We start from the raw sequence: 18,593 nt of genomic DNA, 5'->3' as shown, positions 1-18,593 counted from the left end.
ATGATTATATAGATTCATTTTGTCTCGAAAGTCTTTGAAAAAAAAAAGTAGGCCAATTGCAAATTCTCAGAATAACATTGTTCACATCACAATAATAGCTAAGTTAGAGGTGACCTTCCCTTTATGTGTATATTTTTAGTAAAAAAAAAATCATAGTTGCACAACACTGGCATTAAAGTAACAGTAACACCAAAAAATGAAAGAGCTTTAAAGCAATAAAAATATAATGCACTTTTGTCCTGCACTGGTAAAACTGGTGTGTTTGCTACAGTAACACTACTATAATTTATATAATAAGCTGCTGTGTAGCCACGGGGGCAGCCATTCAAGCTGGAAAAAAGGAGAAAAGGCACAGGTTACATAGCAGATAACAGATAAGTTCTGTAGAATACAATAGTGTTTTATCTGTTATCTGCTGTCTGCCTGTGCCTTTTCTCCTTTGAATGGCTGCCTCCATGGCTACATAGCAGCTTATTTATATAAATTATAGTAGACTTTCTGAAGTAAACACACAACTTTTACCAGTGCAGGGCAGCAGCACATTATATTTTAGTTACTTTTATACACTTTCATTTTTTGGTGTTACTGTTCCTTTAAGATTAAGTGGGAGAGTTGCAATCCATCAGGATTAATATGTAGCTCATCCAATACTTTGTAGTAAGTGGGAAATAAATAATGTCCCATCCTAACTACTTAATTAGGCCATAGTTATTAAGTAAACCATGTGTTATATGATAATATTGCTTTTAGGAAGTCTAATTGGTAAAATCATCATCACTTTGTAAGCTTACTTCATGTTTTGCAGGAAAATTGTGTTTCTAAATGTCTTAATATGAAAATCTTACAAACTTTTCTCAGCTCATAAACATGCACATTGTACGTACGTAATAAACTGGTTTCCCTGCAGTGGCTGTCTCCTGCATTTTAACAGCAGGGGAGTGCAGGAAGAAACCCATCCCTTTCTGCCTATGTTTTTAAAAAAAAAAAAAAAAAAAAATGGATTGGTTTCAGTCCCCCTTGTCATGTTTAGCAGCCCCATAAGGACTCATACTGATGAGTGTTCCTTCCTGGGCTTTACTGTGGTGACGTTCTCCTGTGTTCCACCATGAGGGAGTGCAGGAAGGTGCACACACAGATGCATGTAAGTGCCGAACACAGGTGGAATGTAGTATGTTGTGTTCCACCTGCTTTCAGCGCTTACATGCATCTTTGTTAGTGCAGCCCCATTAGAAAGGATTGGATGGTTTTTTTTTTTCTTATAGTGGAACACAGGGGAACGCTATATACCCTGTTCCAAATTATTATGCAAATTATATTTTTCTCATTTACCAATATAATTGATGTAAATAACAGCATAATTCTCATGTTATCAACTATTAAGAGTATAATTCAATTTTACTGAACAAACCTCCTAATGATAACAGTATTTTTTTTAAGAATAAAAAATGAGAAAAATATAATTTGCATAATGATGTATATATGTATGTGTGTGTGTGTGTGTGTGTATATATATATATATATATATATATATATATATTTATATATATATATATATATATATATATATATATATATATATATATATATATATTATATATATATACACACACATACATACATACATACATACATACATACATACATACGTGTGTGTGTGTGTGTGTATGTATATATATATATATATATATATGTATATGTATATATATATATATATATATACCATTCTGTTTTGACCATAACAGTAAACTGGTAAAAACAAATGTGTGAATCAGTGAAATGCTAACAAAACCCTGTGTGGACACCTAAAATATGTATATATGTATAAATATAATGTGTATATATGGTTAAGTAAACTTCTTATGTCGTACAATAGCAGGTTCATTATTCACTATATAATGAACAAATTCAGGCTTGCATTACATTGAAGAAAAACTGATAGTTATTTTTTTATGAATGTCATTACTCTCACAAAGCTAGTTTTAAAACAATGCTAAGTTCTCTTTTTATTTTATGCAATTATTTCCTAAGATTTACGGTAAAAAAAAAATGTCAATCATTTTGTAAAGGTTTTGTTTTTTTATTCAGAATGTAAAATCAATGTTTTTTCATAAATATTTTAAGTAATTTTGTTATTGCCAGATGAGGAGGGGTTGTAACTCCTTTATCATTTTTGTAGATTACCTCTGTATTATGTTTAAAAAGATGCCTAACATTGCACTTGCACTACTAGATGACACTAAATAAAATAGCTGTTACATGTGTTTTCCTGGGAAAATGCATTATTTTTACTTTTTTTGACTGTTTTTTTTTTTTTTTTTTCCCATAAAGAATTGAAATGCAGCTTTCAGAAAAGAACTGGCTGTGTAACTTGGATATAGCAGTTGCAGAAGTTGGGGTATGTAGGTTTTATTTTAAAATTCCTCCAGGGCATTCCTTCTATAATTTCATCTGATTATCTTTTTTTATTTCTGTCTTTTAAGTAATAGATAATATGAAGTACAAGTATAGGATCTATTATCCAGAATGCTTAGGACCTGGGGTTTTCTGGATAATTATCTTTCCCTTATTTGGATCTCCATGCCTTATGTCTGTTAAAATTCATTTAAACTTTAAATGAGCCCAATAAGGCTAGTTTTGCCTCCAGTATGGATTTTTTATATCTTAGTTGGGATCAAGTACAAAGTACTGTTTTATTATTAGAGAGAAAAAGGAAATCATTTAAAAAAAATAAAATTACTTGATTAAAATGGGTACTATGGGAGTAAATTTCTGGATAATGGGTTTCTGGATAATGGACCCTTAACCTGTAATTCACATAACATTGTAACAGATTATTCCCTTTGGGAAAGTTGTATGGTGGTACAGGTATGAGATCCCTTATCCGGAAACCAGTTATCCAGAAAGCTCCGAATTACGGAAAGACTGTCTCCCATAGACTCCATTTTAATCAAATAATTCAGAATTTTAAAACTGATTTCCTTTTTCTCTGTAATAATAAAACAGTACCTTGTAATTGATCCCAACTAAAATATAAATAATCCTTTTTGGATGCAAAACAATCCTATTGGGCTTAATTAATGTTTTTTATTGATTTTTTTAGTAGACTTATGGTGTGGAGATCCAAATTACGGAAACACCCCTTATCCGGAATACCCTTAGTCCCGAGCATTCTGGATAATGGGTCCTATACCTGTATATTAGATGATTGGTGTGCTACATGGTAATGGTAATAAAACAACAACCAATACCTATGGTACACAATGCGTTAACTGGTGTTGTAGTTTGTCAGAAAACATCAGCTGTTAGAACCCCTCATCTGCCTGTTTATTGCTAATGTTTCTGAATGACAAGTACTGTGTGTAAAGCACACAAAGCAGAGACACAGACATACACTACAAAACATTTGTGTTAATTGGGTACTAGAGATTTGAAGTAAACAGGTGTTGGACCAGGTTTTGAATATGTGTTGCTGGTATCTTTTCCCTTAAGTTTATGTCCCACAATTGAGTGAAAGATTTTCAGTTAATGTGTGCCTCTTATTTACACACTGTTGTAATGACCGATTGTCAAGTGATTGCTAAGTTGCTCTTGTATGTTTGAGAGAGAGGCCTCAGCCTATGGTAACTAGGAAGTGAGGAGATATGGCAGGAGAGTGAGTTAGGAGGGAGGAGAGAGAAAGGGGAAGGGGGAAACAGTGAGGGCTCTTTGTGTCACATTAGGTAATGCACTGTTTCTAGTATTTGTCTCTGCAACTCAATCCATGGGAGCCACAGTAGCTTGTGGTTATAGCCTGCAGTTGTGCCCTTATGGCCCCATCGATCTTTAAGACGAGCATCGGGTGGGTAAGAGGGACAGTCATTCTGAAGCCCACTGCTCAGAGTTTTGTGGCAGTAAGTATGTGGGTAGCCTGCTTGTAAAGGTACAATAGGGAGTGTATGTATCCTTAATGCAGTGATCCCCAACCAGTGGCTCGTGAGCAACATGTTGCTCACCAAACCCTTGGATGTTGCTCTCAGTGCCCACAAACCATGTAGTTATTTTTGAATTTCTGACTTGGTGGCAAGTTTTGGTTGAATAAAAACAAGATTTACTACCAAATAAAGCCTCCTGTAAGCTGATAGTGTGCATAGAGGCTCCCTAATAGCCAATCTCTGCCCTTATTTGGCACCTCCATGGACTTTTATAGTGCTTGTATTGCTTCCCAAGCCTTTTAACATTTGACTGTGGCTCACAAGTACGGAAGGTTGGGGATCCCTGCCTTAATGTATATAATGTTATGTTGCTGAATGTGCTACGTGCAAGGGGGCCCTGTCACCAGAGTAAAAATTAAAGTAAAATTCGCAAAACATCTCTGCTATACTCTGTTTCACGCTTGGTCTGTCCCTGTGATTCCCATAGTGCACATATAGTATGTGGCAAGTACCACCAACTTCCTTGGGAACATAGTGTGGGGCTTGTTGGTGAATTCAGAGTATTCTTGTTTCATTCACAAGTAGTGCATAAGCTGCTTTATCTGACATAAGCTGATTCAAGTCCAACCTTAATTGGTTAATATAAATTTTCACCCTTTTTTGTAAAGTAATCGTTTCCCCCAATCCATTCTTATGTTATGTCCTGGTGTATATTTTCCAGATCCAAAAAATGTATTCTGAACTCTCTTAACTCCCTTTTCAGTATGTCTTTTCTTTCCCTTCTTTTCTAACCTGTACATGTAAAACTCAAAACTAGGTAAGTGTCCCTGTCCTTAAACATATATACAGGATTTGTGAAGAAGCTAACTATAATTTACATTTATTTTTACCCAGCATTGTAAAGAAAAAAATGATTGGAAGAAACTAGGAACATTATATCTTAATCTGCGTACAGGGTGTGAGAATGTGACTGATCTTAAGAAGTTTTCTAATTGCATTGTCGGGGCGCTTCAGAAAGTGCCAAGGAATGATAAATCTGAAATTCCATATTGTGACTTTGCAGACACAGGTAATTTGTATTATCAGTTAATATAAATATGTATTATTTTTGCAGTTAATAAACCATTTTTAATTAAAAGCATTAATAGGTATATAAAAAGAAATATGGGACATGCAGCACTGGGGCAAGGTAACATAGCCCTACTAAGTTGTTGGCAGCAGGATTGCCACCTTGTTTGTGCCAAATATGTGACACACATTCAGTAGGGGAATGATTGTGGCTAACGTCCATTGGGGATTTTGTTGTTAAAGATTTGCCAGTGTTTCAAGTTTATTGTCATATACAAATAACAATGAAGCATCATTACTGTAATTAAATTTTTTTGACCCGTGTTCCTCCCAACTTTACATAGACAAAAAAAAAAAAAAAATACAAATATTAAATATAATAGTGTGCAATAAAGTTACAAGTATTTACAAAAAAAAAATGCAATGAAATATTTGAAATTGTGCAGTGAGGATTTAAAGTGGCTTTGCTTAAAGTGACACTGCGAAGAGTCCAGTAGTTATGGGGAGTGTGTGTTGGTTTGTGCAGAATGTCAGCAGTTCAGAAGCCTGATGGCTTGTGGGTAGAAACTGTCTCTGTATCTGCTGGTGCGGGTCTGGATGCTCCTGTACCGCCTGCCTGATGGTAGGACCGTGAGAAGACTGTGGCTGGGGTCAGAGAGGATCTGCTGCATCTTCCTCCTACAGCGCTGTCTGTAGAGGTCCTGCATGGCTGGCAGTTCAGTCCTGGTGATGCGCTGTGCTGATCTCACCACCCTCTGCAGAGCTTTGCGGTCCAAAGCATTACAGCTGCCATACCAGGTTGTGCGTATTCTGGAGTCCATGCCGAACCTCCTCAGGCGCCGCAGAAAGAAGAGCCGCTGTCTTGCAGCTTTTGTGATCACACCAACGTGGTGAGACCAACTCAGATCCTCACTGATATTGATGCCCAGGAATCTGAAGCAGCTGACTCTCTCCACCTCTGCTCCCTCAATGTGAATGGGGGTATGGCCTCCTCCCTGCAGTCTCCTATAATCCACAATGAGCTCCTTAGGTTTGCTGACGTTGAGCAGCAGATTGTTGTCACGGCACCATGATGTCAGGGCTCTCACCTCTGCCCTGTATGTCGACTCATCTCCATTAGAAATGCAGCCGATGATGGTGGTGTCGTCTGCAAATTTGATGATAGTATTGGAGCTGTGTGTTGCTGTACAGTCGTGGGTGAACAGGGTGTACAGCAGGGGGCTGAGCACACATCCACCGGCGCTAAGTGTCAGTGTGGATGAGGTGATGTTGCCGATCCGAACCACCTGAGGTCTGTTTGTCAGGAAGTCCAGGATCCAACTGCACAGGAAGGAACTGATGTTCAGGTCACGGAGTTTCATGACAAGTCTGGATGGTACGATGGTGTTGAAAGCGGAGCTGTAGTCAATGAACAGCATCCGCACGTATGTGTTACTCTGGTCCAGGTGGGAGAGGGCAGTGTGAAGTGCAATTGCTATGGCGTCGTCTGTAGATCTATTTGACCTGTAGGCAAACTGGAGTGGATCAAGTGAAGCAGGGACTAAAGTTGTGATGTGAGCCTTGACTATACGCTCAAAGCACTTCATGGCAATAGAGGTGAGTGCTACTGCGCGATAGTCATTTAGGCAGCTCACATTCATTTTCTTAGGGACAGGGATGATGATGGTGGTCCTCTTAAAACATGTTGGGACAGCAGACTGGAGCAGGCAAGTGACCCATTATGTGAGATGATTCCTGCCTAATCATGTTTAACTCCACATCCTTTTTCTGTAGAGTTGTGCATTCTGAAACTCTTTTGTGTCTTACTTTCAGATGAAATGTGAGGCGTCTTTGTTTTTTTTTATAATGAATGGTTACAGCTATTACTTGAACTTACCTTTGTTGTACCTTGTGCAGTGTACAAAGACGCCCAACTAAGTGAAATTGACAAAAACATTTTGGGAAGGATTGGAATATCCATCATGTATCACTATTACAGAAATAAACAATCGCAAAAGGTACTTGACTTTACTTGGGGTAAAATAGCATAAATGTATACATGTGTTAAATGAATCCAAAATAAATAGTTTACAGTAGATGTAGAATAGGAATAAAGCACCTAATGCAGCTGTTTCCAGAAAGTCTAAAAACCTCTGACCTAATATGCCACAGCTAGGGGCACATTTATCAAAGTACGAATTTCAGACATTAAAAAGCAAGATACAAAAAATTTGTATTAAACCGGATATTTTCTGATTTGCGCATAAAGTACGAAAATTTTGTATCGTGGTCGTAGGAAAACATAGTGGTACGATCCGAAAATTACTACATTTTCGTATCCAAACAATCGTAAAAGGCGCAAAAAACTTTCTGACTTTGAACCTTCTGCGCATGTTTTTAGAAGCCTCCCATAGGACTCAGTGGCACTCTGCAGCTCCAACCTGGCCCAAGGAAAGTCACGATACCGAAGCTTAAAATGAATTCTGAAACTTTCGTACTCGTTGTGACAAATATGATTTTGTCGCACAAATTGTGGCAAAGTACGAAAAAGTTGTGCGAAAATACGCACAGTTCTAAAAAAAAAAAATACAAATTTTTTTGTATTCAGATTCAATCGTACTTTGATCAGTGTGCCCCCTAAAGGGAAATACCTCATAAGCATAATGTAATATATGCATGTATGTTTTTATGCTAAATACCTTTATTATTATTTCACATATGCTTGGAATTAACAATGGCACCTGTAAATGTCTTGCAACCGCATTAATGCCTCACACCCAATTCCTACATTCTTAATAGGGAAAGAGGGTGCTCAGAAAACTTCAGGAAATGCAGATTAATTTCACAGTCCTAAAAGGACTCACAGGGGAAGAGAGTAAAGCTACGCGCTGTCAAGTTGTGAACACAGCTGTAGAGATCTTCTTGAACTGTGAATACTTAAATGGTGCACTGGGGGTTCTACGAGGTGAGTGCAGTTTTGTGTGTTGTTTCTTGGAGATTAAGATGCGAGTACCACCAAATGCAAAATATGGAATAATATGCAATAAAGGGAGACTGGGATAAAGCTTTAACAACACCCAGTATAGTTGTTAAATATTAAATATGGAAGTCAAGGAGGGTCAGGTCAAGGCACTCTATTAACATTGAGTATTTAATGCTATATTACAGCAGTGTAATAAAATATACATATATTGCTGGATTGCAACCGTTGTGTGAACAGTTTCTTTAAGAAATCTTTTTGATGTAGATTGCTGCATAGTTTGTTGCAACTCGATAAATACACATGATTATACAGTACCCATAAGTTTTAGTAGCCAGACTACTAATTTGTAATGTTCTATTTACCCCAGAGTCAGAGTGGATCATTAACACACAAGTGTGGCCCTGTGAAAGAATGGATGTGCTGAAACGACATAACCTGTTGTGTACAATTGCACAGAAAACACTGAATAAAAACATGTTTGATGTGTGTCTTGAGGTCCTTCAGAATCTGCCAGGACTGCAGTGCTCATTAAGTAAGTCTAACCATTTGGATTTCAAGTCCAAAACAAGTCAGTGGTGCATTTAGAGAAACACTGCAATAAAGTGCAACTATAAATATAGTACTACAACAGTTTAGTAATACCTTTATGTTATTAATAGAAGGGGTCACAAGAAAAGTTGCATATCGGCAAAATAGAAAATGTCAAGGCTTTAAGTACCTCTTCCTTACATATTCAGCTAATGCATGCTGAACAGATCACTTCTCTTTATTATAAGTAGCCATAATGTAATGGTTGGCTTGGTCTGCCTTTTTTGTTGGTGCTTTTTTTAATGTACAAACACCCCTCAGATGTCCTTTGCTTTATCTAAAACATCTGGTTGTATGCTACCTCTCTTGCTATGGGCACTTAAAGACCTCCTACTTAGGGTTAAGCCATCAGCTGCTGCTACTCAAGTCTGTGGCCTTTTTGGTCTTGGCATTTAACTCTTATCAGCAAAAGCTTGTTTGGGATACTAGGCGTGGTAATTCAACAGCAAAATTACTAGATGCTGGAAAACCCTTCCTTGCACCAACCACCTTCTAAAATGCAAATACCATTGTGTAAGCAATCCAGGGTCAATGAAAGTGGTTTGCCAATTTTGTGATCATAAATTTCTAACTATAAACCCCTGTTTTTGAAGAAGTATTCATTTGCGAAAAGTAAATTATTGACTTAGGGTCAGAGAATATACAAAGCATAGAAATGTTGCTCATACCACAATTCCAATAAATAGGATTCAGAGGTGTGGCTTATATTAATAATAAACCATACTAAACTGAGGCACAACATATAACTCAAAATTAAATCTAAATGGAAAACTTTGGGTAAACCCACATGTTAATGGGGAACTTCTACAATTGATAAATTGAAAGTTTGGGGCAACTTTCACATGTAACGCAAAGGTTAAAGAGGAAATTTCACATTTGGTAAGAGACACATGGTTTATACAAAGTATGCATAAGCTGCGTGCATCAGTCATAATAATAACACATTTGTTTTACGTAGTTAGAAGAGCTTAGAACTGAGGAGAGCTCATTAAGCAGAATGTCTGCTGTGATTAAGCTTTATTATAGACTATTTTACTCACAAAAAAAAAAAAGTGTGTTGTCCTGGAATGGAAAAAGACCATAGGGCTTATCTACCTGCTTGGCAGCTTGCACTTTTCCCCCACAGTGAGTTGCATGTAAAACTGCTTTATTAAAGGCACTTCTGCACTGCTGCTCAGTTCTTCCTGCCTTCTTTTCCGAATCAGGTGCTGGTGCATATTTGCTGAACACCAGAAATGACACCAGATAAACATATTTTAAATATTATTTTAAACGTGTTTTAAATATTTGGCGCAATTGTGCTCAATTTGCTATGAAGTTGTGTCAATTTTGGAGAATAAGATGCAACTGCAGTAGGCACTCGGCAATTTTTTAAGTTTAAAAAACTCTTACGTTTAAAGGAGTTTATGTAATACCTTCTTCTCTTTGTTTCAGCGGATGTGGATGTCTCTCAGTACAGCTTGCTTTTCAACAAACTTTTGTCATCCTGCATAGAAAATAATACACTTGGTGTATCCTCAACTGTGATAGATTTTATGATTGCAAAAAAAATACCACTTGACTTTTTCTTACTGAGAGCACTAATCACATCCTTGGGACGAAGCTGTCTATGGCTCAGAGCAAGAGAACTTTATAAATGTGAGTTGTTTTTTTAAAGCAAACTTTTACCACAATGTGAATGAGCTAAATTTGCCCTTACATAAAGATAGTCACACGTGGCACACATTATATCCGTATCAAACTATTATTGGGGACTGGGCGCAAACGGAGTCAGGTTGCCTCCTGATGGAAGCACAGGAGTAGGAAATTTGGTCGGATGTAGGGACTATATTAAAGGAACAGTAACACCAAAAAATGAAAGTGTATAAAAGTAACTAAAATATAATGTGCTGCTGCCCTGCACTGGTAAAAGTTGTGTGTTTACTTCAGAAAGTCTACTATAATTTATATAAATAAGCTACTATGTAGCCATGGAGGCAGCCATTCAAAGGAGAAAAGGCACAGGCACATAGCAGATAACAGATAAAACACTATTGTATTCTACAGAACTTATCTGTTATCTGCTATGTAACCTGTGCCTTTTCTCCTTTTTTTCCAGCTTGAATGGCTGCCCCGTGGCTACACAGCAGCTTATTATATAAATTATAGTAGTGTTACTGTAGCAAACACACCATTTTTACCAGTGCAGGGCAACAGTGCATTATATTTTTATTACTTTAAAGCTCTTTCATTTTTTGGTGTTACTGTTACCTTTAAAGAAGGGAGAACAGTTCTCAGGCACATCATCCAGGAACAGTACAATGGGAGTCAGAAACAAGGGGTACAAAATAAAGACACAGTCTGAGTCAGATTACTGACAACACGTGTAAGTTAAGGCTGGGTTCTTTTAGCAAATGTTTAGGGAACATGCAAGGGATCAAAGCAAGCAGGGGCAAACATAGTCAGATAATATACAGGTGATCCAGACAAAGAAGGCTGCAAGACCTATGAGTGCTGTCACTGTTGCTGTTTATCATCTTTGTTCCTCTACTGCACACATGCAGTGCCCAGGGAAGCCCTGTAGAAGAGGCAAGATGGGGGCTAGGAGCTCAGTAGTGTAGTATTTTGGGCTAGTGTGCCTCTCTCTCTTCAGCAACTGACTGGAGCTGCATCCCCCTTGCCTCTCCCCCCCTGCCAGCACCGCCGCTAGTTATGTCCCCCGTTGCCTCTCCCCCCTGCCAGCACCGCCGCTAGTTATGTCCCCCATTGCCTCTCCCCCCTGCCAGCACCGCCGCTAGTTATGTCCCCCGTTGCCTCTCTCCCCTGCCAGCACCGCCGCTCGTTTCCCCATGCCTCTCCCCCCTGCCAGCGCCGCCGCTAGTTATGTCCCCCATTGCCTCTCCCCCCTGCCAGCACCGCCGCTAGTTATGTCCCCCGTTGCCTCTCTCCCCTGCCAGCACCGCCGCTCGTTTCCCCATGCCTCTCCCCCCTGCCAGCACCGCCGCTAGTTATGTCCCCCGTTGCCTCTCCCCCCTGCCAGCACCGCCGCTAGTTATGTCCCCCGTTTCCTCTCCCCACTGCCAGCACCGCCTCTTCCCCCTGCCAGCACCGCCTCTTCCCCCTGCCAGCACCGCCACTCGTTTCCCCATGCCTCTCCCCCCTGCCAGCACCGCCGCTTATGTCCCCCTTGCCTGTGTCTCATGCTGCTATGCTGCTGCAGACGCTAGGGGGAGCCTCCTGTTTCTGCGCATGCGCCGCCTCAGTTCTAAGTCCTGGAGTCTGAGGATGAGCGATGCATTATGGGAATCTTCTTTACCCAGCTCAGCGTTTTTCCTTACTGTTTGGCTTCAGATCTTCTGAACAGGTGAAATATGGGGAGACTTAAGGGCACTATTAAGACAACTGAAGGTATGCCTGTAGCTTGAGATTAACTCTTTACTAGCTTTTCCTTCTCCTTTAACGCAGTGATTTTTCCTGCTGTCTACCTCCATCGATTTCAAGACCGTGTATAAGCATTAGCATTCTTTTTTTTGTTTTGTTTTTTGTTTATTTTTTACTTTTTACAAGGGACGTTTGTTATTATGCATTATATATTGTAATAATTTTTGGGGTTAATATTGCAGGTATCTGCTGTACTTTTCAACTAATACAAATGTCCGTTTTTTTGTCTTATTTTTCTATACCTTTTCCTCCCAGGCGCTGTTTTGTTGGGTTGCTACCCGCCCATGGAAGGAAATCTGTATCGTAAAGTGCTCTTCATCCCCTCATTCCTTTCTGAGATAGAAATGCTGTTATCCATTGAAATTTTCATGGTGTCAAATGCCAGTAGTATTCAGTCACCAGGAGGCAGCCATCAGACTCTGCAAATCATTCTCAAAAGGTTGGTTTACACACATAAAAAGCACACAGCAGAGCGATACACTTACATTAAAAATACATCCAGGTTTTCACTGCTGTATTTTCTTTTATGTTCAGTTTAGTTTCCAGAATCGTTAGTGGCAATTGAATTATTCTCAGCTTTGTTAATGGGATAAACAACCAATATGATAGACTTCCAGAAATACATTACAGTGTAGTAATGTGGCTGCTGGGGCTTTATTCTTTACTACTGTACTACTGTTGATTAACAGAGAAAAAAGTCTGTACTTCTACTGAAGGCTTCTAAAAGTACAATTACCTTATATTCTTACGTCATTGAATTATCACACTGCAATTGTATGCTCAAGTTTATTACATGATGATTTCCCAACCCAAAATCACACATAACAGTTCATCACATCAATATGTCAATCACTACCATATTAGTCATTATAAAAACTGCCTGAAAAATATGTTCATCAGTTGGGTAAGTCAGTTCTGCATACATAACAATATTATGGTTAAGATTGTACACAATGCATACAGTGCAGTTCATGATTTTTCTCTGTAATCATAAAACAGTACAGGTATTGGACCCCTTATCCGGAAACCAGTTATCCAGAAAGCTCCGAATTACGGAATGCCCGTCTCCCATAGACTCCATTTTAATCAAATAATTCAGAATTTTAAAACTGATTTCCTTTTTCTATGTAGAAATAAAACAGAACCTTGTAATTGATTCCAACTAAGATATAATTAATCCTTATTGGATGCAAAACAATCCTATTTGGGTTTAATTAATGGTTTATTGATTTTTTAGCAGACTTAAGGTATTAAGATCCAAATTACGGAAAGACCCCTTATCCGGAATACCCTTGGTCCCGAGCATTCTGGATAATGGGTCCTATACCTGTACCTTGTACTTGATCCCAGCTAAGATAAAATTAATCCATATTGGAAGTAAAACAGTCCTATGTGGGTTAAAGGAGATTTCATGAACTAGATTTATGAACTGTGAACAATCTGAAGCATTGTATTGTTATGTATTTGTGTGCAGAATTGACTTACCCAATTGATAAACTTATGTTTGTATGTATGTAACTAATGTTACAGAGTTAATGTCTCTTTTTAAACTCTGCTAGTAAACTTAGAGAAATTTGTCTTTCCATGCCCAATCCTTTCTGTTGTGAGATGTATTGTAATGTGTGGCATAATGTTCTATTAAAAAACAGACATACTTTGCTCCAAGTCATCATTATAATGTACTCTGTAAAGCATCCCTGTGACCTTTCAGGATCCAGATGGGATATTCGGATAGTTTTTTTGTTTGTTTTTCTCCTCTGTGTTTTTTTTTTCTTTTCTCTTAAGGTCACCATACACGGGCCGATTACAGCTTATCGGCCCGTGTAGGGGCAGAACCGAGGGGCCTGGCCGACCAATATCTGGCCTGAAATTGGGCAGATATCGATCGGCCAGGTTAGAAAATCCAGTCGGATCGGGGACTGCATTGGCTCGTTGATGCGGTCCCTGAACCGACTGCCCCATTGCTGCGTGCAGAATTCGATTGTTTGCCCCCCGGGCCAAACAATCAAATTCGCCTACATGTCTCCCCGTTATCGCCACCCGTAGGTGGGGATATCGGGTGAAGGTCCGCTCGCTTGGCGACATTGCCAAGCGAGCGGATCTGCCCGTGTATGGCCAGCTTTACAGGTGTCTGTGGGACACAGGGACCATGGGTATAGTATCTACCAGCAGGAGACAGGATACTAGAAGAGGAGAATCCCCTCCTCCCTGCTACTATACCCCCTGTAACTTCATTAGAGAGCCAGTTTTTTCTAGTGTCCTCAGGAGACAGGATCCTTACAGCTATCTCTGAATTCTGCGGCCAGATTATTCTGGCACCAGGGGTCGACCTATAGGGCCTATCTGCAGTTCCCTCCACAGGCTTCCCCCTACGTGGGACACAAGCACCGGGGCCAGTAAAACTCTCTGGAGCGGGCCACACAGATATCCCTGCCTCTGACCTGTGAGTGCAGACGCTGTCCGGCTCTTCCTCCTCAGCTGTTCCCCAGGTCTGTTTTTCCCCGCTCCTAGCCAGCCTGCCCTGTCCTTCTAAGCAGCGGGTCCCTCTCGCCTTAGGACCTCTCAGCAGTCCCTCTCTTGGTTCCCTTGCGTTCCACCGTGGCCCCATGCATTCCACCGTCTCTTCCGGATGACGTCACAACGCGTCGCCATTTTCTGCGCGCCTTCTGTTTGCGCACTTTCCTTCTTCGCGCACTTTCCTTCTTGGCTCCGTATTACCTCCGATCCTTGGGTACACGGAGTGGTATCCTCCGGCTATCGCCTCGAGTTCCTCTCCAACCAACCAGGCAGGTTCTTCATGTACCGGCTTTATCAGGACCCACTCAGACAGTCCGCCTTCCTCACCATTATCCAAGATCTCTTGGACGAAAGAGTGATCATGCAGGTACCTCCGGAGGAGAGGTTCCGGGGGTTTTACTCCAACCTCTTTTTCGTCCCAAAGCGAGACTGTTCCTTTCGGCCAATCCTAGACCTCAAGAAGCTCAACACCTTCCTTCGCTTCTCTCGGTTCAAAATGGAATCACTCAGGTCAGTGATTGCAGCCATGGGCCACAACGAATACTTAGTGGCTCTGGACATAAAGGACACCTATCTCCACGTTTCCATTTTCCCTCCCCATTGGAAATACTTAAGATTTGCGGTCAAGAACCTCCGCTTCCAGTTCACAGCCCTTCCCTTTGGGCTTACTTCGGCGCCGAGCATCTTCACCAAGATCATGGCGGCGGCAGCGGTGGCCCTCAAGTATCAGGGGGTGTCCATTACCCCATATCTGGATGACCTTCTTCTCAAGGCACCATTTCAGGCCGCAGCGACATCCCAGTTGGACCTGGTCACCTCAACTCTAACATCTCTGGGCTGGAAGATCGCGACTCACTCCATCTCGTCAAATACCCTTCTTGGCCATAATCTTCGACATAGCCCCACAGAAAGTATTCCTCCCTCCAGAGAAGATCTCTCGAATCCCAGGACTTGACGCGCCGTCTGATCCACTCTCCGTACCCGTCCATCCGATTTGCAATGCAGGTGCTGGGGTCCATGGTGTCCTCCATAGAAGCCGTGCCCTTCGCGCAGTTTCACTTACGCGACCTTCAGTGAAACATCCTGGATCAGTGGACACGTACCAGCCTGATCCTTCCCAAAATGAGGGCCTCTCTCACATGGTGGCTCAACACACCCCACTTAGCCAGGGGACGTCCTCTTCAGGAACCTCACTGGCGCCTCCTGGCCACGGATGCCAGCCTCAAGGGCTGGGGAGCAGTTCTGGACCACCTCTTGGCCCAGGGGACTTGGTCGAAGACCGAAGCTCTCCTTCCCATCAACATCCTGGAGATCAGGGCAGCCCGCTTGGCACTGCTGCACTGGCAACACCTTCTTTGGGGTCAGGCCATCGAAGTGCATTCCGACAACGCCACCACGGTCGCCTACCTAAATCACCAAGGCGGAACCCGAAGCTGTCATGCTCTCAGGGAGGCATACCTCTGGCATGGCTCACCTGGAAGACAGTTTTTCTGCTGGTCATGTCCTCGGCATGAAGGGTGTCCGAGATCTCAGCCCTTTCGCATCTCCAGCCATACCATGTCTTCCATTCGGACCGGGCCGTCCTCAGAACTCTGCCTTCCTTTGTGCCTAAGGTCGGTTCATCCTTCCATATCAACCAGGACATTACTATTCCGTCCTTTTGTCCCCAGCCATCTTCTCCCAGAGAGGTGGCCTTGCATTCTCTGGACCCGGTCCGGGCGCTAAAATTCTACCTTCACCGGACCAAGGACATACGTCAGTCCTCATCCCTCTTCATTTTGCCTTCCGGCCTCCAAGGCTACCATATCCCGTTGGATTAGGGAAGCCATCCGCAGAGCATACATTGCCAGAGGGAAACAGCCACCTCTTCACCTTAGAGCTCACTCTACTTGGGGAATTAGCACCTCTTGGGCATTTAGAAACAGGGCCTCAGCCGAACAGGTTTGTTGGGCCGCTACATGGTCCTCTATCCATTCCTTCACTAAATTTTACAGATTTGAGATTTTTGCGGCATCTGATGCCCATTTCGGGAGAAAGGTGCTGCAAGCCGCAGTTGCCTGAAACCGCTTCTCCCACCCTTTTTCTATTGGGGCAGCTTTGGTATGACCCCATGGTCCCTGTGTCCCACAGACACCTGTAAGAGAAAAGGAGATTTTGTGATAGCTCACTGTTAAATCCTTTTCTCTTAGGACGTCTGTGGGACACAGGGCTTCCCCCCCTGAATCTGTACTTCTGGAAAGTTTTCTGCTTATGTATATAGTTATGTTATACTGTCTGTTACTTTGTTGACAAAACTGGCTCTCTAAGGAAGTTACAGGGGGTATAGTAGCAGGGAGGAGGGGCTTCTTCCTCTTCTAGTGTCCTGCCTCCTGCTGGTAGATACTATACCCATGGTCCCTGTGTCCCACAGACGTCCTAAGAGAAAAGGATTTATTGGTGAGTTATCACAGAATCATCTTTTTTTTCTCTTGCAGATGTGAAGAAGAGAGAGTTCCGAATAAAGATTATCAAAGAGGTAAAGCTAGCTATCAAGATGCAGTGGACCGGCTGATTCAGGCCTCTAGGCTATCAACACCAAGATTATTCATAAAGCACCTGACTGTCAATAATGCCAATGAACAGGTTTATATCCTTGATTACGGCAGCTCTCTCAAATGGTTGCATGAAAACATGAAATGGGCTGGGAAAGTATGGCTTTTTCAGGGGAAAATATAACTTGATATCAGGAGGTTTAACTAAGCAAGTAATGAAAATTTTAAATTAAAGTGTCTGTTTAATTTGTTTTATTAATGTGTATTTTCCACTTTTATTGTCCTTATCTGTTGACAAAATGGTTTAAGACTGTACACAAAATAAAATATATAGTATAAGGAAAACAGATTGTATTCTGTATTCGACTTGTTCTAGGCTTGTATTTGCCTTTTCCAGTGTCTCCTTTTTAACTGTTTTATTTTTTCACATTCTGTGTACAGTTACTCTTTAAAAACCATACTGCATAGTTAAAACAGCAGGAAAATCTGCAGAAAAAGTGTTTTGTAATATATCTCTAGTGCTGCGCCTGTTTTCATTATTGGCTTACATATGCTTCAGGGTGGAGTGGGGGTTATAGCTCAACATGTTAAATGTATAACTTGTATTACTATTACACTGTTTACATTCCAAATATTTCACTCTACAATTTAAATTGTTTTCCTGAACCAGCAATATTGGTGTGTATGCAGCCATCTCAGTGCATTGTGTCTGAGCTTTCAGAAAGAGCCAGCGCTACACATTAGAACTGCTTTCAGGTAACCTATTGTTTCTCCTGCTCAATGTTCTTTCAGTACTACCCAAGTTGCATAATAGCTAAGCAGGGTTTCTCCTGCTTGAGTGCTATTCTCATGTCTACCAGTAGGTGGGCCTGATTGCCCATTGCATGTTTAGCATTTCACACATTTTGTGAAACCCTTGTGAACTCTACAATGCTGAAATCCTCTCCAGCCTTCAGGAAACCTGCTTTTTGGAAGGGTAAGGACAGTGATCCCCCAACCAGTGGCCTCTGAGCAACATGTTGCTCACCAACCCATTGGATGTTGCTCCCAGTGGCCTTTAAAACAGGTGCTTATTTTTAAATTCCTGGCTTGAAGGCAAGCTTTAGTTGGATCAAAATATGTGTACTGCCAAACTGAACCTTTTTTTTTTTTGTTTAACTTCATTTTGCATTTTAACAAAAGGGAGAAAAAAGTATATTATACATTCATATTCTTATGTTTTTAAGCTAACAACAAGTTCTTGCTGTATCATACAATTACACAGTTTATCTTTGGTTGTATACAACATCATATATATAGTCAATACTACATTGTCCTAGTAGATATTGTTATCTGTGTGGTAGGAGGGGGCTAAGCTGAACCTTTTGTTGTCTGCCAGTCCACATAGGGGCTACCAATAGCTAAACATAACCCATGTTTGGCACCCCCAGGAAACATTTGTATCTTTCTGTTGCTCTCCAACTCTTTTCACATTTAAATGTGGCGCACATGTGAAAAGGGTTGGGGACCCCTGGGTAAGGCAGTTTGGGCTGTCAAAAATCACTGTCCTTCATTGTATTTAAGGTGTGAGGAAGTAAGCAAGTGAGGAAATACAGG

General features: G+C 40.9%; 1 protein-coding gene across 5 annotated transcripts in view; it reads left to right on the top strand.

Moving 5' to 3' along the window:
* Positions 1–17,344, top strand: part of topaz1 (testis and ovary specific PAZ domain containing 1) — a 62,242-nt gene extending 44,898 nt beyond the window's left edge. For 3 of the 5 annotated variants that reach the window (XM_031903276.1, XM_031903275.1, XM_018094575.2), the window contains exons 14-21: positions 2,329–2,395; positions 4,806–4,980; positions 6,876–6,976; positions 7,758–7,923; positions 8,309–8,473; positions 9,964–10,167; positions 12,205–12,388; positions 16,941–17,344. In XM_031903276.1, the coding sequence (XP_031759136.1) occupies positions 2,329–2,395; positions 4,806–4,980; positions 6,876–6,976; positions 7,758–7,923; positions 8,309–8,473; positions 9,964–10,167; positions 12,205–12,388; positions 16,941–17,181 (1,303 nt within the window). In that variant the 3' untranslated portion in view covers positions 17,182–17,344. 5 annotated transcript variants of the gene reach the window in all.
* Positions 17,345–18,593: the final 1,249 nt, after the last annotated feature.

The sequence above is a fragment of the Xenopus tropicalis genome, chromosome 6, assembly GCF_000004195.4.
Source record: "Xenopus tropicalis strain Nigerian chromosome 6, UCB_Xtro_10.0, whole genome shotgun sequence".
Lineage (NCBI taxonomy): Eukaryota > Metazoa > Chordata > Amphibia > Anura > Pipidae > Xenopus > Xenopus tropicalis.
Note: the sequence above shows the minus strand (reverse complement) of the source record. Positions and strands in the feature narration are given on the sequence as shown.